The sequence below is a fragment of the Rhinatrema bivittatum genome, chromosome 9 (assembly GCF_901001135.1).
Source record: "Rhinatrema bivittatum chromosome 9, aRhiBiv1.1, whole genome shotgun sequence".
Lineage (NCBI taxonomy): Eukaryota > Metazoa > Chordata > Amphibia > Gymnophiona > Rhinatrematidae > Rhinatrema > Rhinatrema bivittatum.
In genome coordinates this window covers 163,158,745-163,186,482 of record NC_042623.1, presented here as the reverse complement: position 1 = coordinate 163,186,482, position 27,738 = coordinate 163,158,745, and the positions used below count along the sequence as shown (strand labels likewise).

Here is a 27,738-nt window from a genome sequence, read left to right as displayed (position 1 = left end):
AGCACATGCTGAATCTGTTGGAGCCCCATGACCGGAACTGTCCATGTTGTTCCCTTGGCACGCTTACACATGCGTAGAGCCCAGTGGACCCTGATGTCACAGTGGCGCTAGGCCACGCAGAGCCTCCAGACTTGCATCCGAGACACTTAGTCTCTCCGGGGCTCTTTGTCCTGGTGGTGGGTTCTCTCGAATTTGGAATGGGGAATATCTTTCCAAAATCCCCCTACCCAAATTGTCCTAACCATGAATGCTTCCACCCAGAGCATATGGTCCGCAGAGGAAGCAAGGTGTCAGATCAACTTCCTGGAGCTCTGGGCGATCAGGTATGCAGTGTGGGCTTTCAGAGATTGGCTGTCCAACAAAAATGTTCTGATCCAAACAGACAACCAAGTAGCATGCGGTATGTCAACAAGCAGGGAGGCACAGGGTCGTACCTCCTATGTCAGGAAGTGGTCCAGATCTGGTTCTTGGGCCTGTCCCATGGGATGGTACTCAGGGCCCTGTATCTGGCTGGAACGGAGAAAATGATAGTGGACATACTGAGTCATGACTTAAGACCCTACGAGTGGTCTCTGGACCAGGGGGTGGCGAACAGGATCTTCTGCCTCTGGGGAAACTCAGATGTAAATTTGCTAATGTCCCCCTGCAATAGGAAGGTGACTCAGTTCTGCTCCCTGTACAGGTCAGACAGCAAACCAGCCTCTGATGCCTTTGCCCACCATTGGGGCAGTGTCTTCTGTACGTGTATCCTCTGATTCCTCTGGTGATGACTCTCTTGAAGCTTCACGAGGACTGAGGGAATATGATCCTCATAGCTTCTTATTGGCCAAGACAGATACACTCCTTTGGGAGTTGTCCATCTGGAGATTGATCAGTCTGGGGACTTCCCCCAAATCTCATCACGCAAGATCAGGGCAGGTTGCAGCATCCCAACCTCCAGGCTCTGTCGCTCACAGCCTGGATGTTGAAAGGTTAATTCTGCAGCGCTTGACCTCCCTGAGGATGTCTCTGGTCCTGGTGGCTTCCAGAAAGCCTTCCACTTGAAAGTTCTATGGACTGAAGTAGAGAAGGTTTTCTGTGTAGTGTGAGCAAAAGGCCCAAGATCCATTCTCCTGCCCCACACAAAAACTGCTTGACTACTTCCTACACCTATTGGAGGCTGGCTTGAAGACTAACTCCATTAGAGTTCATCTCAGTGCAATTGGCGCATACCACTGAGGTATAAATAGTACGCCCATCTCTGTTCAACTGATAGTTGTACGCTTCATACGGGGCCTGCTTCAATTGATGCCTCCCCTAAGGCCTCCCGCTATTTCTTAAGACCTCATCATGGTGCTGGCTCAGTTGAAGAAAGCTTCCTTTAAGCCGCTGAGCTCTTGTGACCTGAAGTATCTGACCTGGAAGGTCATATTTTTGGTGGCAGTCACTTCAGCGAGCAGGGTCAGCAAGCTCCAAGCTTTCATGACTTATCTGCCTTATACCAAATTTTATCTTGTCAGGGTGGTCTCGCGTACCATCCTAAGTTCCTGCCCAAGTTGGTGATGGATTTCCATCTTAACTGGTCAGTCGTCCTGCCAGCATTCTTTCCCAGGCTCTATTCACATCAAGGCGAACAAGCATTGCACAGTTTGGATTGCAAAATAGCCTTAGCCTTCCATCTGGAGTGGACAGAAGCCCATAGACAGTCCACCCAACTTTTTATTTCTTTTGACAGGAATAGGTTGGGAGTTGCCATTGCCAAACAGACACTATCCAATTGGCTAGTGGACTGCATCTCCTTTTGTTATACCCAGGCTGGACTGCATCTTGGGGGGGTCATGTCAAGGCTCATTCTGTCACAGCCATGGCAACATCGGTAGCCCAGTTGTGAGCAGTTCCTGTGGAGGAGATGTGCAGGGCTGCGACATGGATTTCTCGCCACACATTTGCATCTCACTACTGTCTGGAATAAGGTCGTGACAGTAGGTTTGGCCAATCTGTCCTTCTGAATCTCTTTGAGGTGTAGAACCCAACTCTCCCTGCCTAGGGTGCATTATTTGGGTTCAGGCTATCTCTCCATCTGTTACCAGCAGCACTGGTTGTTGTGCTGTTGGCACCTGGTTGGTGCTTGTTGATCCCCTTTTGTGTTGGGAAGCAGCCTGTAGCTAAGGATTTACCCATGTGTGAGGACTACCATCCTGCTTGTCCTAGGAGAAAGCAGAGTTGCTTACCTGTAACATGCTTTCTCCTAGGACAGCAGGATGTTGGTCCTCATGGAACCCACCCACCACACCATGGAGTTGGCTTTCTGCTGTTTTTTTATTTTAATTGTAATTCTGTTACAAGACTGAAGAGGGACTCCATGTGGACACATGGTTTGGGGGCATGCTCAGTGTGCACAGTCAAAGTTCCAGAAATTTTGACATAAGCTTTCCATGCCAGGCTCCATCCGATGATGTCACCCATGTGTGAGGACTAACATCCTGCTGTCCTAGGAGAACACCTGTTACTGGTAAGCAACTATGCTTTCTACAGCATCCCCAGAACAAGCCAACCCAGGAAGCGGAAGCAGGGTCACTGGAAGGGGCAGGCAGACGGGAGCCAGGGGAGAGATACCAGCATGCCATGCTGCTTTATCTTTACAGTGGTAGAGTAAGTCCCATGCAGTTATGTCAGCAGAAAGGAAATTACATCCCCCTCCCCACACACACTCCTGCGTCATCATTGGACGAGCCCTCTAAGTAGGGTTCTCTTTAACTTGGCAACAGTCCTAAGCTGAAGACCTGAGTTGGGAATCAAACCTAGGTATGTCTGCACAGCACTGCCACTGAGCCACTTCCTGTATTACTTTGGAATGACCTCTGCATCAAAGTTTTGTAATATGGTTAAAGCCTCCCTTGTCTCCTTCCCTCTAGATTGGGACACTTAGTAAGTGTACTCTTTTTGTGTGACATGATTAGCATATGTCTTCGTGAATAGATTTATTTCTTGTTAAACCAATGTATATGTTTTATTCCCTTAGGGCTCCTATCTTTTAGCAGCTTCTAATGACTTTGCCAGTAGAATCTGGACAGTAGATGACTACCGACTTCGGGTAAGTTTTCTGTGGAAGTGGATCCATGGAGTTCATTTCTCCTATATAAACTTATTTTTTGTAAATTGTGATACCTCTTATGAGACAACCATAAGAATACTTTTGTATTCATGTACATGTGTAATAAATTCAAGTTCCTGTTCATACCTCGATCAGTTGCGACAAGTGGGTTTTGCATTCCTACCTGTAGATGGAGGCAGAGAACAAAAACCTTTCAGACACTGCTACATAAGAGTGCCACCTGCAGTCCCCCAGTATTTCTCGGTCTCCAGCAAATGGTAGAGGTACAAAACCTGCAGTCTGGAGTTTAAAAAAAAAAAGTGAGTAGTGGACAGCAAAGAAGTTTTGCTCCCGGAGGTCATCCCTCCAGTAGAGCAGAGCGAGCAGGGGGTTGGATAACCCTGATCTGTCTTGGCTTGAAGCATCCAGAGGGGTTGAAAGCCAGGGTCCTGGTTCCCTCAGTCCATCTGAGGTCCTCTCACCCGCACCTCGCCGCCGGACGCAGGAAACTATGCCTTTATTTCTTTGAGAAGGAATGCAGACGGACATGCTCGATTTTTGGGGTTTTTTTTTCTTTTTTAACGAAACATTGCGTGGTGCATCAGGGTCCGAGTGGCAGAGTCAGGCACAGGGGTGAGAGGAAACAAAGGCGACACAGCAGCAGCACCAGAAGGATGATTTAGTGCAGCAGCGGCATGCATACACGAGCGATGGTGCCGGCCACTAAGTGCGGGAAAGTCTATCGGGCCTGCGGTGTGAGACAATTGTATCTCAATTCGACTGCATTGTGCACAGACTGTGTGGAGAGAAGGGGAAGCTCCATGGAGATGGAAGGCAGCAAGCGGGTTACCCGATCAGCAAGGGACAACAAGGATGCCTTTGGTGCTGAGGGGGTGGTGGCCATTTTGTCTTCACTTGGCAGAAAGCAGGCAACGTCAAGGGATTACAGGCACTCCCCTCCCCCGCTATCGTCACTGACCCAGAAGTCCCATCACCCATCTAAGGTGCCTAAGGTGATTCTGTCAAGTCGGGGGGGGGGGGGGGGTTGAGGGGCTTCTCCACCTCCTGGATCTTGGATGTCCTTTGGGAGTTGGAGGAGCCTCTATGGATTCAGAAGATCTGCAGGAGCTTGCTGGAGGTGATCCTGGAGATGATCCTGGGGGACGGTCTGGCAGATAGCGATACATATAAGGGTCACAAGGACTCGGAAATAGGTTCCAGTAATAGAAGGAGATGAACCTAGGGTTGTCCATTTGTTCCGGAAGGTGGAATTATGTCCTCTCATATCCCAGGTTCTGGGTGAACTAGGGATCAAGAAATTGGTAATCCGGGAGTGAGATACTCTGAGCCAGGTCTTAAAGTAGACAGGACAATGGCAAAGTTGTATCCCTCGCCTGAGAATACGTTTGAGCTCCTGATGCTCTCGAAGGTGGATGCTTTGGTCTCAGCGGTGACCAAGAAGACGACCATCCCTATGGCGGGTCGGCCGCAATGAAGCATGCCCAGGAGGACCAAAAGATAGAAATTCAGTTGAAAAGAATGTTTGAGGCCTCTGCCTTAAGCCTTTGGGCAGCGATCTATAGTAGCCTTATGCAATGAGCCTATTTACGCTGGGTACAGAAGGCACAGTGGAAAAAGTCTCCATCTTCAGCCAATTACAAGCAGGCAGCCCAGTTGGAAGCAGGGGTGGCCTATGCGGCGGATGCATTTTATGATTTGGTCAGGATATCCATGAGGAATATGGTCTCAACTGTGGCAGCACAAAGACACTTTTGGTTGCGTAATTGGTGCACTGATGTGTAATCTCACTTTTAAAGGAAAGCTGCTGTTTGGAGAAGACCTAGAATAGTTGATGAAACATTTGGGTGAAACAAAAGGGAATAAGTTGTCTGAAGATAAGGGCAGCAGGAAGAGTTTCCCGCTTCTGGCTTGCTTTCAAGATTTGAGGAGGTTTCACTCAAACCGAATTCTTCAGCTTCTTCGCACAAGCAAGGCTCAGGAAGGCAGCAGTCCTTTTGGGGGGTGTGTGTACTTCCCTGGGATAATTCCGGTCAAAGGGCTGGAGCAAGTAAGGCATCCCAATGAAGTCTGGCTGATCCACTCTTCCTTGGAAGCCGCTGGGGGGAGACTGACACGCTTTTACAAGGAGTGGATCAAGATCACATCAGATCAATGGGATCTAGAGGTGAATTTTCATGGCTGGTCAGAGAAGCGTACATATTGTCCCATTGTACATCCCATGTCAAACGAGAGACGGTATGGGATATGTTGCAGAAGCTGCAGCACCTAGATGCAATTGTGCCAGTTTCCCCACAGTAATAGGCCAGAAAAGGTTCTTGGTTTACTTCGTGGTTCCAAAGAAGGAGGGCACCTTTCCGCCCATTCTGGATCTGAAGAAAGCCAATGTGCTGCTGCGGGTGCTGTGTTTTTGCATGGAGAAGTTGCAGGCAGTGATTGCAGTTTGCAAAGAGGAGTATCTGGCATCATTGGATTTAATGGAGGTCTTTCTGCACATCCCCATACATCCAGACCATCATAAGTTTCTGCGGTTTATGGCACTAGGAGAGCATTTTCAATTTTGAGCTCTTTCTTTTGGTTTAGCGACAACACCGCAAAGTTTCACAAAGGTGATGTCAGTGGTGGTTGCCGCGTTGGAAATGGAAGGGATTCTAGTTCACCCTTACTTGGACAACTAGGCTCATTCGGGCAAAGTTGGATAGTCGTCAGTCAATTTGGCGGGTCATAGAGGTTGAAGTCTCTGGGCCATCTCAGTTGTTGGAGAACCTGGGAGCATGGTTTGATTCCTGCATATGCAAAGTATTCCTTACCACAGAGAGGGTGACGAAGTTGCAGACTTAGGTGCATTAGCTACTGTGACTTTCAGTGTGCAGGGTCTGCAACTAATTGTATGTCCTGGGTTCTGTGGCATCTATGCTGGAATTGGTTCCGAGGGCATTTGCTCACATGCGCCTCTCCAGAGAGCGCCTTTGTCCCGTTGGAATCTGCTGTTGGAGAAATTTCACCTTACTTTACCACTTCAGGAAAGTTCCAGGTCCAGTTTCTCATGATAGCTGTCTCGTCACAATTTGGAGAGAAGGATGGAACTGGAGATTCTGGACTGGGTGGTTGTAACCACGGATGCCAGCTTCAATGGTTTGGTCGGCTGCTTGTCAAGAACAGACGTCTCAAGGTCAATGATCGGCAATGGAAGTATCCTGGTCTATCAGTCATTTGGAAACGAGAGCAGCTCGCAGAGCGTTACTTTCCTTTTTTCCGCAGGTCCAAGGGTGGACAGTGCGTCTTCTCAAACAATGCAATGACAGTAGCTTATATCAATTGCCGGGGCAGGACAAAGTTGCTTAGTGACTCAGGAGGCCCAGGAGCTTTTTGTCTGGGCGGGGAAGCATCTGGCGGGGTTAGCGACGTCTTACGAGGCCAGAGTGGACAGTGTGCGGGTGGGCTATCTCAGTTAGACCCTGGGGGATTGGGAGCTGTCAACAGAGGACATGGATCTCATTTGAGCCAGGTGGAGCCTGCCCCAGCTGGATCTGATGGTTTCGCGATGCAGAGCCAAGGCGGGTCAGTTCTTCAGCCACGGGAGAAAGGTCTGGTCGGAGGAGATCAACGCTCTGGTCTGTCTTTGGCCAACGGAGATCCTCCTATATTTGTTTCCCCAACAGCCTCTCATAGGCCAATTGTTGCAATGCATAGAGTGTAACACCCAGGAAGGATAGTTCTAGTGGCGCCAGAGTGGCTGCGCTGTCCATGCGCAGCCACTCTGGCTGCGCACGGCAAGGGGCCATCTTCTCAGATCGGGTGGATCATTTTTGTATTGTGGCTTGGTTTTTGAGAAGAGTCAGTAGCGCTTGAAAGGTTATTCTGAGGCAGTTATTGCTACTTTGTTACAGGTCAGAAGGCCATCCACTTCTTTTCCTTATGTCCGTGTGTGGAGAGTATTTGATGTGGTGACTGGAGGAAGGTCTGGATCTTCTGCGTGTGGATATTTCTTAGATCTTAGCCTTTTTGCAAAGAGGTTTGGCAAAGGGGCTGGCTAACAACTCGCTTCGAGTACAGGTCAGAGCTTTAGAATGTCTTTGAGATAAGCTTCAGGGGATGCCGTTAGCATTGTATCCCGATATCAATCGTTTTCTGAAGGGGGCGAAGCATTTGTATCCTCCGGTCCATAGGATATATCCATCGTGGAACCTTAATTTGGTTCTTCGGGTACTATGTGGATCTCCTTTTGAAACTTTGAGACAGGCATCTTTGAAGGATCTCACCCTGAAGACAATCTTTTTGTTGGTGATTTTTTTGGCAAGACAGATTTCTGAACTTCAAGCTTTGTCAAATAGAGATTCTTTCCTATGGATTATAGACAACAGGGTTTCATTGCATACAGTAACTTCCTTTATACCGAAGGTCACCACTGAACTGTGGAGCTTCCTGCATTTCCGCATTTGATGGCGGAGACGCCGCATGCAAGGGAACTTCACTTCTTGGATGCTCATCAGATTCTTCTGTTGTGTTATCTTAAGTTCACTAATAGTTTTTGGCTGTCAGGTCATCTTTTTTATGTCTTATTCAGTGAACGAAAAAAAGGAAGTAAGGCCTTTAAGGCCATGGTTGCGCAATGGCTGAAATAGACTATCTTTTTGGCGTATCTGTTATGAATCTGCCTGCGGGTTCCCCCGCGAGCAGGCACTCACCCCATGCTGCCGCTGCTTCCCCGACGCGGCATAGATGCCGCCGTCGGGCCTTCACCGCGCAGCCAGAGCCACGGCCTTGAGTTCCTTTCTCGGCCCGGGGGCTGCCCCGGATGTTCTTCTTCACCGCAGCCGGAGCCGCGGACTTTCTGCCTCTTCAGCATGGCCGGAAGCCGCCGAAGACACCATCTTCTCTTCGCGGCGCGAAGGCCGCATCCCCGGGCCGGATTAGTGGCTGGAGTCGCCCCCAGGGTTTCCTGCAGCGGCTGGAGCCGCTGCAGTCATCGGGCCTGCTCCTCAGGCCCAGCCCTGTGTCTCTGGCTCTGTGCGTCTGTGCAGGCCGCGGTCCTGCACAGCTCTTCTGCTCTCTCTTAGGCGTCAGCGCGCGCCTCTCTTCAAGATTTAAAGGGCCAGACACAGGAAGTGTGCTGGCCCCACCTTTAATGGGACTTCCTGCTTCAGCCCTATAAAAGGGCTGTCTTCACAGTACGTCTTCGCCTTGCATCGGCGTTACTTCTCTCTGGAGGCTTCTGCCTGCCAGAGCTCCATCAGGTCTTCTTAGTCTTCTCCATGGGAGTTCTTAGTCTCTTCTCATCATGTCATGCCATGTCTTTGTGCCTGAGGTCCTTGTCCTGGTGTTTGTCTCCTGGTGTCTCGTTTTGATCCTCTGCTTCCTGATGTTCCAGGTTCCTTGGTGTCTTGCCCTTCTTGGTGTTCACGTCAGTGCTCCTGAGCCTTCTGGTACCTGCCAGGCCATGCTTTCTCGAATGACGTCTTTCTGGAGCGTGGAGTAGCCTACAGGTGGAATTCCTTCCTGTGCTCCTGAGTTGTCATGTCCTGCCAGCCTTTGTGGAGCTTCGGACGACGTCGGCTCCATCGTTGGAGTTCTGCTTTGACTGGACCCTTCCCTGCGCTTGTCCCGTTCTCAGCGTGGTCCGTGACCAGTCTCCTCAGGCTGTGTAGGGCGCGCAGTGGGACAGGATGGCCCGCGACTCAGTTCCGTGGGTGGACTGAGTAGGACAACTGAGAGACAGTGCCAATGCATCTTGTCTTATTTGGATTTCAAGTTCCTTGTCATGTCTGTGATGCCGTCGCATCAACCCGCGTCTTCGTCTGTGATGCCGTCGCATCAACCCGCGTCTTCGTCTGTGATGCCGTCGCATCAACCCGCGTCTTCGTCTGTGATGCCGTCGCATCAACCCACGTCTGCCATGTCTTCGTGTCAAGGTCCGTCTGCCCTCATCCTCAGGCCAGGCCTGCTGCTCCATGCCGATCTAAACGGCAGGTCCGAAAAGGCTCGGAATGGTCGGAGGACCATTCACATTCCAACATCATCCTGTTGTTGGCCTTGGGAGCTTGCCGGCCTGGTGGAGGGTAAGACCGCCAGCCATGGTGGAACATGCCATCAACCCTCGGTTCGGTCCTGGATCCGTCTGGGGTCGGGCTGGGGCCCAAGGGCACACTAAAACACCCCGCTACGTAACAGTATCTCTGTAATGGTCGAATTGTTCAGAGGAGTTGCATCGCACTCTACCATCGCAGGCAGCCTTCTGGGTGGAGCGTCAACTGGTATCTACAGGAAGTCTTTCGGAAAGAGATATGGTCTTTGCTTCACACTTTTACCAAACATTACCGACTGGATGTTCGGGCACCAGAGGAGTTTACATTTGGGGAAAGTGTGTTGTGAGAGGGTCTTTCAGGTACCCGCCCAGTGTAAGGGAGCTTGGGTACATCCCACTTGTCTGGACTGATCTGGGGTACGAACAGGAAAGGAAAATTCGTTCTTACCTGCCAATTTTCATTGCTGGAATACCACAGATCCCTCCAGAAGCCCGATCTCTTGGTTTCAAAAGACCTTTATGGGGGATCCAAGATGGCCAGCGTATAAGGAGTGAGTGAGAGACGCTCTCCTTAACCTAATGCCTGAATACTGAATTTTCACTATCCCCTTTGTTTTAAAATGCCTCACGCAAAGCGTAAGGCTAAACTTAGAGAATCTTTACCTTTTTTGGGGGAATTTGGACGATTCTCAAAGGAAGATAACTTTTTCTCCTCCACGCCGATAGACCTAGGAACGAGGGCCGCAATGGGGGCTGACGTAGAGCGGACGCCGCCCTCAATGGCCGAAAGAACATTGCTTGGCCCCGGAAACACCATCCCAACCCCGTGGCTCTACCCCGGTGGAATGTTTGCTTTCTTCAGGCTCCCCAGAGGGAAAAGGGGGAGACTTGACAAAACTGGGGGAGGTGGAGGAGATCTCGGGGATTATATCTGTTCTACTGAAGTGGATGGAGACAGACAACCCAGTCACAATATGGAGGGCAGTGTTAAACCTGCTTTGGATAATTTTTCTTCAATGGTTCAAGATTCTATTTGGAATTTGAACAAGATACTGAGTGAAGGTGGTAAAGCATTGACAACATCAGGTACTGTTTTCACTTTGATTAAACCTGCAACAGTCACATTAGACTCTGTGAGGAATGCATTAGTTTCTGTTGAATCTGCAATTACATCTTTGACTCAAGTTTTCATAGAGACTAATAATCAGGGAATAAATACGGAAAAGAAAACGTCAATGTGAAGAAAAGCTAGAAGTAATGGATAAGAGTTGCATCTATAGAGAAAATAGTGCAAGCGGAGGCTATTGCTGTTAAGAAATTTGAAAATATTGAGAATACTTTAAGATCTCTGAATTTAAGGGCTATAAATTTTCCTGTGCTAACAAAGCTGCCTCTAGTAGATTTCTTCAAAATTTACTTAATAAAAAATTTAAAGATATCAACAGAAGTAATGCCTCTAATTATGAAAGTTTATTATATGCCACAAAAAGCTTAAGAAACATCCAGATTGGAAAATCAAGATCAATGCTCTCTGAATATTACAGAACTTTTGGAACTTACACAAGAAACTGAGATACAACAAAGGGGGACTTTGGTTATTTCCTTTGCAATTGAACATGATTAAAATCTTGTTTAGGTATTTTCTTAGAAACAGGGAATCCTTATTCCACGGTCAAAAGGTGTGGATATACACCGATGTGACCAGGGCCACACAGGAACATAGAAGGAATTTCTTTCTATGAGAGCATAAGCGCTGACGTGGAATTCAATTTATTTTATGTTATCCGTGCAAATGTATTGTGAAATATCAGAATGTAAAATGGGGGTTTTTTTCGAACCATTGAAGTTGAGATCTTTTATAAATGCTCACACCTGATAGCACTCAATATGGGGGGCATTTGATTTATGGCTTGGAGTACTCCTGCGTTTTCTTTTTGGAATTACATTTAAACTGTATTGCTCTAATTACACTCTAGGGATCCCCCATTTCTTTATTACTTATTATATGAGAGAATGTATATTTCTCCTTTTTATTTTTTTTTTCTTTTCTTTTCTTTGTATGTTTGATGGGATGTACAATCTTATTTTGATGTAACTGTCTCCCTTGCTGGTACAAAGTTGTTTGTTTTATAATATTGAAAACTTAATAAAAATAAAATTTAAAAAAAGACCTTTATTGCTTCTGGATGTATATATTGCGGATCTCACTATGGTTGTATATATGACACACCTTTATGGTTGAAGGTTTTCAATTTCCTTTGTGAGATGTGAGGGTCCAGTTCAGGGGATCCAGCTTTTTTCTCTGCTTGCCCAGAGGGGGTGATGGTTTAATTTTTGCGAGTATGCATCTTCGCTTGGGTACAGGTCAGTACTGAGGGACTGCTGGTGGCAAACTCTGTTATGTAGCAGTGACTGAAAGGTTTTTGTTCTGTCTCCTTTTGCTGGTAGAGATGCAAAACCCACTTGTCTGGACTGATCTATGGTATTCCAGGAACAAAAATTAGCAGGTAAGAGCCAATTTTCCTATAGATCTTGGGGGGAAAAAAATTGCAAAAATTATGCAGTAGTAATAGTGCATGAAATTTAAAAAAAAAAAAAAAGAAAAATCTTAAGAAATTAATAAATGTCTCATCTAGTCCTCGAATTGCCAAAGGTGACCTAAAAAACTCTTAAATAAATAAATAAGCAATTTAACACATTGGGATTTAAAGACAAAGGATAGCCAATAACAATTTATAGGTACTAATTTGTCCATGAAGCTGCAGGTTACAGAATTAATTGAAGCCTTTCTCTTTCAAACCAAGAATGTTTTATAGGTTAAAACCCCTCCTTCCTGTTTAGGAATTTTGATCAAACTCCAATTCTGTCTGGCCTATATTACTGTAATTCTCCTTTTGTTGGACTTCCTGCCAACAGATTAAGGGCATTGCAGAATGTGTAGAGCTCTACAGGTAGAGTTTAAAGGTACCTCTACTCACACACACATTACTCCATTTCTCCAGTCCTTGCACTGGCTCCCCATTGAATCAAACACAAAATCATAACTGATTCATAAGCTGCTGTATAACAATTGTGTCCCTTTGTTTCAAAGCCTTCTTGTAGTTTTATGTTTCAGCTTACATGCTGTGCTCAGAAAATTCTCAGTTATTAGAAGTTGCATCTTTTCATGTGGTTCACCCTGAAGCATATGATTGGGCATTTTTGGAAGCTATTTTCAGCACTTTGTAATATACTACCTGACAATCAGATTTTTGGAATGTGCTTCCTCTTTTAAGAAGGCAGTAAAAATACGTTTATTTGCAGGCCTTTGGGGGAGATACTATTCATGAAGCTTTTTGGCTGGGAGCATGTTTAAAGGGTATACTTTTTTTTTTTTTTTTTTTTTAAATACCTAGCAATGCTGTTCTTTACCCTGGCCTTTTGTGTCTCTTGTTTTTAACTCTGTCCTGTGATATTTATATTTTATGTATTGTTTTTATGTTTTACTTAAATATGTACTACTTGTGATCCGCTCTGACCCTTGAGAAATGAATGGTATCTAAATCTTTTAAATAAATAAAAGTATATTGTGCACATTTGAATGACCCTATTCTCTCCATACATCATATAAAAATCAGCCATTCAGCTATCAGTAGATGTGCAGACTAATATGGAATAGGTTTAGCCCTCAAAGGAAGATAACAGCATAGGGTCAAAAATATATAGTGGATATTCTGATAGGTAAAAACACTTACAGGGAAATTAAGAAAGAACTGATGAACTCCCATCATCTGAATAACCTGTATTCTGAAACCAAGAAATAACTTTCTTTTCCAAGTGGCTCTTTAGATCTATAAACACAACATCCTGATAAAAAAAAAAAAAAAAAGTTACCAGTCTGGTTCCGAGAGAAAATTCACAATTAGTATGGAACTAATTATCTCTCGCTCAGATCTTTCAAGCAAGGCTGATATGTCCAAACTGTCATACAGTGGAATTTCCTGCAACCTATCATCCTCCCACGACTGTCCTCATAGAGTAAGAAAGATGAGCATTAACTATTAGTGGAATTGCCTCAGGAGGGTACTTTAGAACATAAGAAATACCATACTGCGTCATACTAAAGGTACTTCAAGTTAAGAATTCTGTCTCTGACAGTGCACATCCAGGTCACAAATAACTGGCAGGATCCCAAAGAATAGATCCAGTTCTTCTTGCTCATAATCAAGGATAGGCAGTGGCTTTTCCAAGTCACCACCAAAGGAATTTAAAGGCAAAGGAGAGTCAGCTAATGGTTTATGGCCTTTTCCTCCAGGAACTTGGCTTAACCCTTTTAAACCCAGCTACTTTAACTGCTTTCACCACATTCTCTGGCAACAAATTCAGAGTGAATAATATTTCTCAGATTTGTTTTAAATGTGTTATCTGTTAGCATCTTGGAATGTTTTCTAGTGCTAGTACTGTTTGAAAGTGTAAATAAGTGTTCTACCCCATTCAAGATTTTGTACAACTCTATCCTATCTTCTCTCAGCAGTCTGTTTAGCTTTTCATTATAGGAGAGCCATTCCATCCCCTTTATCATTTTGGTCACCCTTCTCTGTAACTTTTCTAATTCTCCTATATCTTTTTTGAGATAGGATGTCCAGAACTGCACTTAATTCTCAAGGTGCAGTTGCACCCTGGATCGATACAGAGGCATTATGAAGTCCTCCATTTTATTTTCCATTCTTTTCCTAATAATACTTAACATTATATTTGCTTTATTTTGACCACTGCGGCACAGGTGGTGACACCTAATGCAGAACTCAGCATCATGCACTTATATGCATCACTTTGCACTTGTTCACATTATATTTAGTTGCTCAATCCCTTAGTCTTGCAAGGTCCTCATGCAGTTTCTTACGGTCCACTCGTGATCTAACAATTTTGAATAATTTTATGTCATCTGTGAATTTGGTCACCTCACTCTTTACTGACTTTTCCAGTTCATTGATATATATATTAGCGAAAAGTACCTGTCGTTGCTCGGGTGATCTGGTTTTTAACAGCCTGAATGTGGGTATGGGTGCCTACATGTGTCTGCCTATGTCTCCTACATTCTATTTCCTACCTTTTAGCCAATTGCCAATCCACAATAGAATATTGCCTCTGACCCTATGACTTTTTAATTTCATGATGAGCCTCAAATGAGGGGTTTGGGCAGACACCTAAAAATCCAGAGACACTATTATTAACCAGTTCCCCCTTCTGAGTGGAGGAGGAGCCCTGTGGTTAGGGAAGCCAAGGTTCAAATCCCATTGCTGCTCCTTTTTTTTTGTGGGGTGAATAACTAATAGCCTCATCAATATGCAGGTTAAATAGTGTTTTTCATCGGTCCTATTGAATGGCGAAACAAACAGGACTTTGGGAACGTTGACAAATCACAATTTCTGCCTTCTAACTAAGTTTTCTAAATTTTCCATTTTAGTATGTACTTTAAGACGATATCATCTTTAATAGTGGAAAAATCTGAATCCTGGAGTTTCTCCAGCTTTTCCTTCAAACACCTAGTATGATTTTGATGGTTAAATCTTATGCTCCTGAAACGAGGACTTAATTGTAGAATCCTTCATTTATACAGTCAGTTCTATAATATGCCCTCTGAGGGACTGTTTCTTCCATATTATTACCTTCCATATATATTCTGGGATTACAGTAGTATAGTTACCAAGTACTGACATGTATAATCCCTGAGGCAGTAGGATAAGACTCCTAGTTGTCAGCACTGCTGAATCGGAGTTCCAGCTGCAGGTCAAATGTTCTCATCTCCACTGCACCAACACCAGTAGCTTAACCATTCATACTATATCGATTTTCTGCATCAGTACTCTTACTTGCAGAGTCTGAATTTCAAGCATGGCACTCGGAGCATCTTCCCCCTCTGGCCTGCAGCTCACAGGCAGTAACATTCGATACAGTGGAGGTACCTGATGACTTTGCTGCCAGTTGCATAGGCTGCTCATGATCCCTAGGTCTTACCAAATCATCATCCAGAGATGTTGCTGATAGTTGTCATTAAGGATATTCTCACTAGGTATTTTCAGATATTCACATTTGCACCACAAACTGATTCATTAGGTTGGTAGCAGATGGAGTCCCAGGCAAGAGGGAAAGACATAAGGTCTGCCCGTCCGTTAACAATAACAGATAGGAGCAAAAGATTTAAAATAATGGAAAAAGATTACTGAGGGTATTACTGGGCCACAGAGCAGAGAGTAGTTGCAGGATGTGGCTAAGCTGTGTCTATCTTGGGCTGCAGCCTATCCAGCATAAGAATAATGTAAACATTATGTAATACATACATTTTTGAGACTGCATTGGCTCTTGGTTCGGATATCAATGGCATGAAAGTTTTCAGTGTGATACACATTTTTGCAGGTATTTATCTTACTTGACGCTTTGTACAGGGTAATCTCTCAATCATATGAGGTCAGTGATGAATAGTAAAAGGTCTGATTGCACAAGGAATCTTGGCCCCATAACACCCACAGGCTTAGCAGACTCTGTTTTCTTCTGTCTTGCACCAGATATGCTTTGATAAGATTAAGGAGCTGCTGAGAATGTATGATACTGTTAATGTGTCTGCTAGAGATGTAAGCAGAAACAACAATGACAGGCATCAAACAGTTCATCAAAAATAAGTCTAAGGTTTTGGGGACTGGATATCGTGCATGATCAGAAGTTTTGAAACTGAGACCTCTTGAATTTGAGTAGAATGTTTATTATTTTTCAAAGATGTACTACACAATTATATTGACTGTTCAGTTTCCTTTTCATTCTGTCATCTGATACTGAGCCTTGAGTCCATATAGTGAGGAGCTGTTGCTATGGAACAAGCAGCCTCTGTTCATTTTATAATAAGACTTTGGTTTAATATAGCTGTTAGAAATAAAGGAGGTTCTCAAGTTTTTCTTTATTTGAATTGAAAATTGATTTGCTTTACACGTGCAAACTAAAGAGGGGGGATGTGTATTGCTAAAGTGCTTTTATAGTGATATCTTAGATAATGAATTATAACATATGTATCATGGATACTTCACCCTCTTGTATTGTATGAAAACTGCTTATTAAAACATTGCATTATTCTCTTCCCCAGCACACCTTGACAGGTCATAGTGGGAAAGTTCTATCTGCCAAGTTTCTGTTGGACAATGCACGAATAGTTTCTGGAAGTTACGACAGAACTCTCAAACTCTGGGACCTACGCAGTAAAGTCTGTAAGGAAACAATGCTTATCCACAAGCACGCAATTTATTTGTGCTGCTATCATGATACAAAAGAAAGGAGACCCTAATCGGTTTTTTTATCATAGGCCTTTCTGAATATACATAGGAAAGGAAGACTGAAGTGGACAATAATAAAACACAAAAGATGTTGGCAGAAAAGAATGCATTTTTGTGCTTGTCTGTGATGTCAGATTCCGCTCCATCTATGATCTTATTTCTTTTCTGCTAAGGTCTCTTTGTGTCTCTTTCATGCATGCTTGAATTCTGCCACTATATTGGCTCCTATACCCTCCATAGGAAGTCTGCCCCTTTAGATGTCTATCACCCTCTCAGTAAAAGTATTTTCTAAAATTTCTATTGCATCTTCCTTCCTTCAGCTTTATATGAAAATTGTTGTCCTTGAACTTTTTATTCTATGGAAAATATTATTATCCGGCACCTTATTAATGTTTTCTAGATATTTAGAGGTTGGTATTCATCTGCCAACTATCCTGATAAGTTACCAGATAAACTTTCCTGCATAACTTAGAGTATATTTGGTAGCACAGCTGTGCCACAAAACACAAACAAATCCAAAGTTATCTGGGGGAATAAAAGGGCAACATCTGAAAAGCTGTGTATACATACTGGGATGGTGTGGTTAAGTGTTAGAGTGCAGGCTGTGATGATTCATTTTAAAGCGAGGGTCCTAAACTTCGTGAAAACTTAACTGTTAAAATGGAGGTTTACCTCTAGGAGTCGTTAGCTGAATGGGAAAATCTAGGGAAAGTAGAGCATTGAGGAAAATTAAAAGGAAATATTGTAAGGGCAACTAACATTTTGTTAGAAAAGTAAATAAAAGTAACAGAAAAAGGCCACTATGGTTCTCTAAAGAAGTAGGTGAAAAGGTAAGGGAAAAAAAGTGAGCATTCATAAACTACAAAGATTGTAAAAAGAGGAAGACAGGCAGCAATATTTGAAAAAGCCAAGAGAAAGGGGGAAGTAGTCAGGAGAGCAAAGATGCAAATAGAAGAAATAGCAAATCCAGTAAAATGAGGGGACAGGACTATTTTTTTGTTTTTTTTTAAGATCTGTTAATGATAGGAAGATGTGCAAAAGTGGCATTGTGAGACTGTCGAGAAGGAGGAATATGTAGAGACTGAAGAGGAAAAAGTGGAAATAAAGATTTCTGTTCAGTGCTCAGTGAGGAAGGGCCAGGAATAGGACCACAAAAAATGGACACAAAGAATTGGAAGTGAGGTAAGCATCAAATGAATTTCAGAAAAGTTTATTCATGGGAAACTAGCCAAACTTAAAATAGATAAAGAAATAGGGCTGAATGGGATACATCTGAGGGTTGTAAGGGAACTTGGAGAAATTCTAGGGAGCTCCTTTGGCTGACCTTTACAACGCTTCTGGAGTTCTAGAGGATTGGAGGCAGGCAGATGTGGTTCCTCTTCACAAATGTGACCTCCATGGTGAGAAAATTAATGGAATCACTGCTAAAACAGAGCATAGTGCAGTGTCTGGAATCCAAACAGTTTACAAGAGCTGAGGTGACATGGTTTTATCAGTGGTAAGTCTTGCCAAAAAGATCTAATCTGTTTCTTTGACTAGCTGACCAGGGAATTGGATCGGGGAGAGCATTAGATGTAATGTACTTCTGTTAGGATTAGCATAAAGCAGGGTGGATGTGAGTGTTAGCTTAGGGAGGCCTAATCAGTGAGGTTAAGGATTGTCAGCCTCTTTCCATGCAGGAACACTTCTGGATGAAATCATTAACACAGTTGGTTTCTCACAGAGGAAAAGAAATAATGCCCAGAAGATTCAAGTACATTTGGCATGGAACAACCACCTGCAAAAAGACACTTCATCCAGCACGCTAACAAGCTACATGACTAAATCAAGGGCAGTGTATTCTCGAACAAGAGATAGTGCTACAGCGTATGCCTGCAGGCTCTCCCTTGGAGATGATTACATTTAATCAATATCTAGATAAAATTGCTAATTTATTGGGAGCACAGGGATTGAAAGTTAATCCACAGAAATTTAAGGTAATGTGGTTTACTAGGAGAAACTTGAACTCCAAGTTGGTTCCAAGGATGGTAGGAATTAATACTCTTTTTTTATTGATTGTAATGACAGTGTTAGGAATAAAACTGGACTGTACTCGATGTCAAACTAGATAACAAGTTTGACAAAATCTACTTTATTTTATATGATTAATTTGGATGTTGGAACATTTTTAGGAAGGTCAGAGCTGGTAACTCTAGCTCATGCTCCTATTTTATCTCATATAGGCTACTGTAATGTGCTATATGTGGGATGTTCTGGGACTATACCGAGAAGGTTGCAGCTTTTAGAAAATACGGCAGCCAGAGTCATTTTTGGGGTTTTCTCCATTATTACAAGAACTACACTAGCTACTAATATAATGTACAATTATGTTTAGAATTTTCTTACCCCTGTAGAGTATGATATAGGTGGCAACATCTGTTTCCTGTTCATTCCCTAGACTAGTCCAGACGCATGGGTTTTGCCTTCCTTCCAGCAGATGGAGACTGAGAAGAGAAGGTTTACTGACACTGCTACTTAACATAGTGTGCCACCTGCAGTCCCTCAATATTGACCTGTCTCCAGACGATAGTAGAGGTGCAAAACCTGCAGTCTGGATATTTAAAGAAAAGAAAAAGAAGACTATTGAAGACAAATTTGCTCCTAGGTGTGTAAGGTACCTGACAGGACTGTACCCCTGTTAGAGCAGGGCAAGCAGGCAGTTGGTGACCCTGAAATTGCTCGGTGTCTGTGTGGGACTGAAAGCCACTGGTCTGGCTCCTCGTCTTTCCTGTGGATCTTCCTTCCTTGTTTTGGGCTCAGTCGTGGCAGCATAAGGGAAGGATTCTTATTCATTTATTCCTCTGCTTGCTATGTGTGGCTTGGCAGAACCATAGGAGGGAGAAGGAATCTTGTGGCAGCTGCAGCAATATCTGCGAACATGCTGAGGCTTGAGTGAGAATCAGGAAGCAGCACATGCAGCAGAGACTCGTGGGTGGCCACAATACAGCATGGCAGTGCCTGCGGAGCACAGGAAAAGCTGCCAGATGTGTGAAGACCATTGTTCACGGTTCAGTGCATCAGGGCTGTACTGCAGGTGTTTTTCTGTGGGGGGCGACTTTGAATTAGCAGGTGCATTGCTGGAAGGTGGGAGAATAACTCTGTTGTCTGGGGCAGGCAAGCAGACAGACAGGGTCACTCTACAGACACGCGAACAATGGCCATTTTACCTTCATGTGCGAGAACAGGCTGAATCGAAGAAGGAAAGAAATTCCTCTCCTCCTTTATCACCGGTCGATTGTTAGCTCCGCTGGCATCCTAATAGCACAGACATCCCTGATGAAGCCTTGGAAGAGGGTTCAAGAGGATTTGGAGGCCTCTTCCTGGAACTTTATACTCCTACTGAACAATGTCCTAGAACAAAGCAAAGGTTGAGAGATTGAACCCTCTGGGGTGATCAAGAGGAATTTTTCGCCAGTTTGGCCTGAAAGGGCAGTCTGGGAGTGGGTTGGAAGATTCAGAAGACTCCAAAGGGGCAGGAGGCCCTGTGGAGAGGAGGTTCCGGACAGCGATCCGGATAAGGATCTCTCAGAACCAGAGGATGTGCCTGTGGTAGAAGGGGATGACCGTAGTGTGGTTGGATGGTTCTGGAAGGAGGGGGTTGAGGCTGCTGGGAAGAGCAATGTCAAAGCTGTACCCCCTGCCCAAGGAGATGTTAGAACTCCTGATGCTCCCTAAAGTGGATGCTTCTCTTTCGGCGGCGACCAAGATGACCACCATTCCGGTGGCCAGGGCCACAGTTTTGAAGGATACATAGGATCAGAAGTTGGAGATCCATCTCAAGATGATGTTGGACTACTCAGTCTCTGGCATCTGAGTGGAAGTCTGCAGTAGTTTTTTGCAGTGAATCTATTTATGCTGGGTCCAGCAATTGCAAGCAAAGGGTACAGCATCCTTGGCCACTTCCAAGTAGGCAAGTGCCTGGAGGTAGGAGTGGCCTATGTGACAGGCGCATTGTATGATTTGGATTTGTATGTCCACTAGGATTATCATTTCAGTGGTGTCAGCCCAAAGACTTCTGTGGCTGCAGAACTGATCTGCGGGTATCTGGTCCAAGTCGCAGCTGGATAATCTCCCATTTAAAGACAAGGTGTTATTTGGTGAAGACCTGGAACAACTGGTGATACACCTTGGAGAATCGAAGGGTCTTATATTACTCAAAGATAAGCCGAAGGGAGGCAAGAGAAGCTTCTCTACTTAATCGCAATTCTGGGTTGCAAAAAGATATTGTCCCAATAGGGGCTCTTCGTCATCTCGGAGGCAAAGTTCTGGGATGACTCAGTCCTTTCAGGGCCCATGTAGACCAGCACATGAAAAGTGCCAGTCAAGGGGCTGGAAGAAGTAAACCCGCACAATGAAACAAGGCTGGTCCCCTCTTCGCCAGTTGTAGGAAGGAGACTAGTTTTGTTTTACGAAGAGTGGACCAAGTTTACTGCAGATCTAGGGAGTCCTGGAAGTGATGATACGGCTACGCATTAGGATTTGCTCATCCAGTTCGAGAGGCCTATATGATTTCCCCTTGTAAATTCCTCCATGTCTCCTGATTAGAGTCTTGTGGCGTGTTGAGAAGCATCCGGGAAAGGTGAGTCAGGTAGCTCCGGAGTGGCTGCGTCGTGGTGGCGGTCTCTTAAAGCTGGAGTATCGGCAAAGGTTGCTTTATCAGGGACTATTCGTCTTGTAACAAGCGGGTCGCTTTTTTTCACTGACTGGCTTTTGAGAGGAATCGCTTATAGATGAAGAGATTCAGAAGAGGTCATTAACACTTTGTTTCAGGCTAGGAGACCTTCCACTACCCTGGCTTATGTCAAAGTATGGAGTGTGTTTGAGGATAAAGTACATGAGGTATCCTTAAATTCCCATCTGAATGTGGTTAGCTTCCTTAGAGGGGTAAAACATTTGCGTCCTCCAGGACGGAAAATGTTCCTCATAGAATCTTAAACTAGTGCTGTGGGTACTCTGTGGTCCCCTGTTTGAGCTGTTGAGACAGATGTTGCTGAAAAATCTTACCCTGTAGGTCGTCTTTTTAGTAGATATTTGTTTGGCCAAGAGGATTTCGGAGTTTCAGGTCTTGTCATGTCTAGATCTGTTTCTTCAGTTTACTAAGGACAGTGTGTTGTTGCGCACAGTTCCTTCCTTTTTGCTGAAGTTGGTTTCTGCATTTCATCGAGGACAGATGGTAGAGCTCACAGTGTTTTGGAAGTTGGATTTGGCGGATCCGCATGCAAGGGAGCTCCATTTATTGAATGTTCATTGAGCCTTGTTGTGTTATCTTAAGGTGACCAATGGGTTCGGGAGATCTGATCACTCTTTGTCTTAGTGGTGTGAAGAAAGGCTGTAAGGCTTCCAAGGCTACAATTGGACAATAGCTGAAGGAGGCAATTGTGTAGATGTATATTTATAAAGGACAATCTATTCCCAGGGGGTTGCAGACACATTCTACGAGGGTGCAGGCAGCCTCCTGGGCAGACTGCCAGTTGGTTTCTCCACAGGAGAACTGTCGGGTGATGACTTAGTCTTTGCTGCATGCTATCACCAGGAATTACCGACTGGATGTTCGGGCACCGGAAGAGGCATGTTTTCTGGAGAGTGTGCTGTGAGCTGGTCTTTCACTTTCCCATTTGATTTAGGGGAGCTTGAGCACATCCCATGAATCTGGACTGATCTAGATTATGAACAGAAAAAGAAAATTGGTTCTAATCTGCTAATTTTCGTTTCTGGAATACCACAGATCAGTTCAGAGCCCCACCCTATCTGGAAAGACCAAAGTCTCTTATAAGTGTAAATAATTGTGACATTATTTTATCTGATGTGGTTCGGGTGTTTCAATCCCTGTTAGTGGTGAATGGGCTCCAGTTCAGGGGCTCCATCTCTTCCCTACTTGGCGGGTGAAGTTAGTTTGACTTTAATCTCATCTTGGCATGAGTATAGGTCAATACTGAGGGATTACAGGTGGCACACACTAAGTTAAGTAGTAGTGTCAGTATAACTGTTCTCTAATTCCATTTGCTGGTAGGGAGGCAAAACCAATGCGCCTGGACTGATCTGTGGTATTCCAGGAATGAAAATTAGCAGGTAAAAACCAATTTTCCTATCCAGTTGGTTACTAAAATGGTCAGCAGTCTTTATTGTAAGATGTAAGGAAAAAGACTTAAAAATCTAGCGCAGGGCTCCCCAAACGTTTAGCCAATGTGACCCAATTTTAGCACATGAAAATTCACTTGACCCCAGATAACCAAACAAATTGGGGGGGGGGGGGGGGGAGAGAGATGTCCCTTCCTCTTAAAAAAAAAATAAAAATCTCACTTCCTTCTCCACTTCTCCCCTCCAGCCAATCCCTGATTCCCTCTCTTCCCTACTCCAGTTGATCTCATCTTACATTTGTTATCTCATCCAGGCTCACACCCACTCTTTCTACCACCCAGGTTATTCCACTGTCATATCCCACTCACTTCTCCCTTTCATCCTTCAGTCCTCACAGTTGATCCTCATACTCATCCACCAGGTTCACCCCCTCTTATCCACCCCACTCATCCCACTGTTAAAAACATACCCATTCCAGGATCAGGGCCAGCAGAAGGAGGAGAAGCGTGGGTTGTCTTGGGCCATCTCTTCTTTCTCTGGCAGTAGTGATCACAGCTATGAGGGAGGGAGCAGGACAATACATTTTTGGCATGGGCTGGTGCTGCAAGGGGGAGTGTAGGATGCATTATGCATCATTTGTAGCTGGAGTTAACAGAAGCGATTGGTGATGGAAACAGCAGCAGGGAGCAGTGGTGGTGATTTCTGGTACCTGATTCCTTCTCAGCTGGCAGGCACATGTGATTGAACAGGAAAGCATTGGCTTGCTGTCTGCGCCATATGGCCATATGGTGCCGGCTGTATGTGTGAGGGATTTTTTAGCCTCAGGGTTGTGCTCATGACACCAGCTGAAGATTTTGAGACCCCGTTTGAGATTGCGACTCAGTGTTTGGGAACCGCTGCCCTAGGGGAAAGGTGGGATAGAGGAGATATGAGATACATATCACCAGAATATGAGTGCACAGGAGGCAGGTCTCTGTCTGTGGAAAGGAGGTTCTAGAGCGAGGGGTCATAGGATGAAGGTGAAAGGGAATAGACTCAGGAGTAATTTAAGGAAATTTTCCTAGCGTGTAGCAGATGGACTCAGGACCAATGGGTATAGTGTACTCCTGTTAGCAGTTGAAGACGGATCAGATTTCAATCTGACGTGAGCCCCTAGTACATATACCCCTGCAGGAAGTGCAGATCCTCAGTATTTTCCGTCTCCAAAGCAGTTAGGGACTATCTGCATGCTCTCAGAGCGTTAGAACTAAACTACAAAGAAACCCAAATTTAAGAAGAAAAGTTACTTACGGAAGACTAGCCCCGCTCTCCTGCAGTGATACCCTCGGGTCCCTCCCCCAGTTGAGATTCCCGAGGTGATTTCCATGGTCCCTCAGAGGTGAGTGAACCTCAATCCGGCGGCCGAATCGTGGCGGGGACCTAGCCCCCGGTTTCCCGGGCACGGCTGAGAGGCAGCGGGTGCACCCTCGAGCTCGGCGGTGAAGGTATTTACCCTCTCCCCCCGCAGCTGGAGACTGCCCAGAGCGAACCCAGGAAGCGCCGAAGACAAGGTAAGGTAGAAATCCTCATTTGTTACCCGGTCTCCGAGGATCGAGGAGAAGCGCGGGTCAGCGACGAGACCAGCGCCACCGGGTTGATCCACCCTAGCAGGGACAGACCCCGGTTAGCCCAAGGGTCTGCCACGTGGAGACCCTCAGAGGCGGTCGCCATCTTGCCTGTGTGCTCGCCGTCGCCATCTTGTCTTCATTCGCCGCTCCGTTTGCAGCACAACCGAACGCACAAAGTTGGTTTTAGGCACACAAATCTACTTTTGCGCGTACGTACGCGCACATAGCCCTTGTGCACATAAGCTACACGCGCATAGGCGAGGCACACAGATTACGCGCGCCGCGAGCTATGCGCATAAATAATTCTTGGGCGCACAGCCGCGCGCATATCTTACACGCGGCCCAGGCGCACAGGAGCGCTTAAGATTTACGCGCAGTCAACTGGCACCACCAGAAACTGAGCTAAAAGCGCAAGATCTCTGCCCAGCATGCCACATTAGGGCTGCACAGAGCGAGGTGGCCGATGCCCTATGTTCCCAGTGTGAGGACGCTCTGAGGGACCCAGGCCAAGGCCTTGCACACCCAGGGCCGAGTACCAGCTCCTCGGGCGACACCCCGGACCTAGTAAATCCCAGAGGGACACCCCCTCAGCCGGGGACCCCCAAAGAGCCGGCGCCACTCGGCTTGGACCCTGCGTCGCTCTCATGGGTGGAATTTTTCAAGGGGATTCACACCTTTGTTTGAATGCAAACTGAAGCTTCGCGTCCACATGCTCCACGAGAGGACCCCGATGCACCAGGCCCCTCAAGAGAAAGATACAGGCCTCCAAGATCCGGAAGTCCCACTTATGAGGACTCGGACATATCCGAAGAGGAAGCCGAACCCCTGGAAGAAGGAGAACTCCCCCTGGGTACAGAACCTCAGCGCACCATGAGACGCTTTTTCGCAAGGGACGAACTCCCGGACTTAGTCTCACAATGTCTTTCGGAGCTCGCCATCCTGGCCCCAGGCACTCCAGGGGAACCTAAGCCGAACCCCCTACTGGAAGGCCTCCGCCAGACCTCTCGCCATTTCCCGCTGTTACAAGCTGCACAACAGCTAATTGACCTGGAATGGAGCACCCCGGAATCCACCTTCAAAGGGGTACGAGCCCTGGCAGCCATGTACCCCCCCTGGACCCGGCAACCAAAGACCTCTTTACCTGCCCAAGAGTGGACGCCATGATCTGTGCGGTAGCTAAGCGCACCACCATCCCAGTGGAGGGAGGGACAGCGCTCAAGGATGCCCACGACAGGCGCCTGGAGTCCATCCTGAAACAGTCTTTCGACGTCACCGCCATGGCTCTTCAAATCGCGACCTGTTGCACCGTGGTAACACGTGCCTGCTTATCCCAAGCCAGGAATAACATCCCAGGAGAAGTCATGGAACCAGCATTATCCTTTCTAACGGATGCTGCCTCCGACCTCGTACGCACAGCGGCCAGAGGGGTGGCGTCCTCAGTGGCGGCTAGGAGACAACTCTGGTTCCGAAACTGGTCAGTGGACGCATCCTCCAAAAACTAGACTCACGAGGATGCCATTCAAAGGATCCCTCCTGTTCAGAAGCGAACTGGAGAAACTGGCAGAAAAATGGGGAGACTCCCCATTGCCGCGCTTACCAGAAGACAAGACAAAGAGAAACCAGTGACCCTTCCCCAGATCATCCCGGGGCAGAGGATCACAGCGCTTCAACCCTTATAGCAGGAACAGCTATCAAGCGCCACGCTCCACAGTCAGAAACCAGTCCTTTCGGAACAAGCACAATAAGAGAGGTCCCCGCCGCGATTCAGGCCCCAGCCGCACCCCACAATGAGATTCAGCCAACCCGTCTAAAGGAAGAAGCCATAGGGGGCAGACTAACCCTATTCTACCGCAGATGGGTCGAGATAACTTCGGACAAGTGGGTCCTAGCCATCATTCGAGAGGGGTACTATTTAGATTTCCTGCGAACCCCTCCGGACAAGTTTGTGGAGTCTCCTTGCCGCGACCCCGCCAAGAGGGCGGCATGGAATTCACGCTAAACAGACTTCTGGCTCTCAAGGCCATCATACCGGTACTTCCACAGGAAGCAAATACTGGGCATTATTCCATTTACTTTATCGTTCCCAAGAAAGAGGGAACGTTCCGGACCATCCTGGACCTCAAGTCGGTCAACCGTCACCTGAGGATCCCCTACTTCCGCATGGAAACCCTGCGCTCCGTGATAAAGGCAATACAACCGGGAGAGTCCCTCACTTCCCTGGATCTCTCGGAAGCCTACCTGCATATACCAATTCACCAGGAACACCAGAGATATCTATGCTTCAAGGTCCTGGACCGCCACTACCAGCTCCGGGCGCTTCCCTTCGGGTTAGCCACAGCTCCCCGGACATTTACCAAGGTAATAGTGGTGGTGGCAGCAGCATTGAGGAAGGAAGGGATCCTGGTACACCCTTACCTAGACGATTGGCTGATCAGAGCGAAGTCACCAGCGGAAAGCCACCAAGCGACCAGCAGAGTCATAACTCTACTAGAGAGCCTAGGATGGGTGGTCAACACAAACAAGAGTTCTCTACAGCCATCCCAGTCACTGGAATACCTAGGAGTCCGATTCGACACCAAAGAAGACAAAGGTCAGCCTGACCCTCGTCCCACAGCATGGGATTACCTGCAAGTCCTCGGGCTGATGGCATCCACGCTGGAAGTAGTGCCATGGGCAAGAGCCCACATGAGGCCCCTTCAGCACTCTCTCCTATCAAGATGGAGCCCACGGACCCAGAACTACACCGTTGCGATGGAGAAGGTACAGAGAAGGGCAACCAAAATGATAAAGGGGATGGAACAGCTCCCCTATGAGGAAAGGCTGAAGAGTTTAAGACTGTTCAGCTTGGAGAAGAGACGGCTGAGCAGGGATATGATAGAGGTCATTAAGATCATGAGAGGTCTTGAACGAGTAGATGTGAATCGGTTATTTAGACTTTCGAATAATAGAAGGACTAGGGGGCATTCCATGAAGTTAGCAAGTAGCACATTTAAGACTAATCAGAGCAAATTCTTTTTCACTCAACGCACAATAAAGCTCTGGAATTTGTTGCCAGAGGATGTGGTTAGTGTAGCTGCGTTCAAAAAAGGTTTGGATAAGTTCTTGGAGGAGAAGTCCATTAACTGCCATTAATCGTTTACTTCGGGAATAGCCACTGCTATTAATTGCATTAGTAGCATGGGATCTTCTTGGTGTTGGGTAATTGCCAGATTCTTGTGGCCTGGTTTGGCCTCTGTTGGAAACAGGATGCTGGGCTTGATGGACCCTTGGTCTGACCCAGCATGGCAATTTCTTATGTTCTTCTGTTTTGTTTCATTTCTGGTCTAACAAATCAGCAATTTGTTTCTCTTCGATTGGACCTTTTTGATCTTAGCTCACGCTCATCTATACTGACTTTGTATTCCTTTTACAAGGACTTGGTCCACGGAATTTACATTACCCTAAGACACTATCTTTTCAATTTTTATGATTCCATTCCTTTTTTTTTTTTTGCTTTATTTTTCTACTCTTTCTGGGGTCGTGACATCCACTCGCTTCACTTACGTGGCTTCTATCCCCTGTTTGTTTTGGGGATTCTCTTGGATGGTTTGTTGGTTG

At 46.0% G+C, this 27,738-nt stretch overlaps 1 protein-coding gene and 1 non-coding gene across 10 annotated transcripts in view; both read left to right on the top strand.

Moving 5' to 3' along the window:
• Nucleotides 1-27,738, top strand: part of ATG16L1 (autophagy related 16 like 1) — a 254,894-nt gene that overhangs the window by 179,980 nt on the left and 47,176 nt on the right. For all 9 annotated transcript variants that reach the window (XM_029617424.1, XM_029617422.1, XM_029617421.1 and 6 more), the window contains 2 exons: nucleotides 3,002-3,073; nucleotides 16,231-16,351. In XM_029617424.1, the coding sequence (XP_029473284.1) occupies nucleotides 3,002-3,073; nucleotides 16,231-16,351 (193 nt within the window). The remainder of the gene's footprint in view (nucleotides 1-3,001; nucleotides 3,074-16,230; nucleotides 16,352-27,738) is intronic.
• On the top strand, nucleotides 15,563-15,832 carry LOC115099678. Its single transcript, XR_003858853.1, has one exon.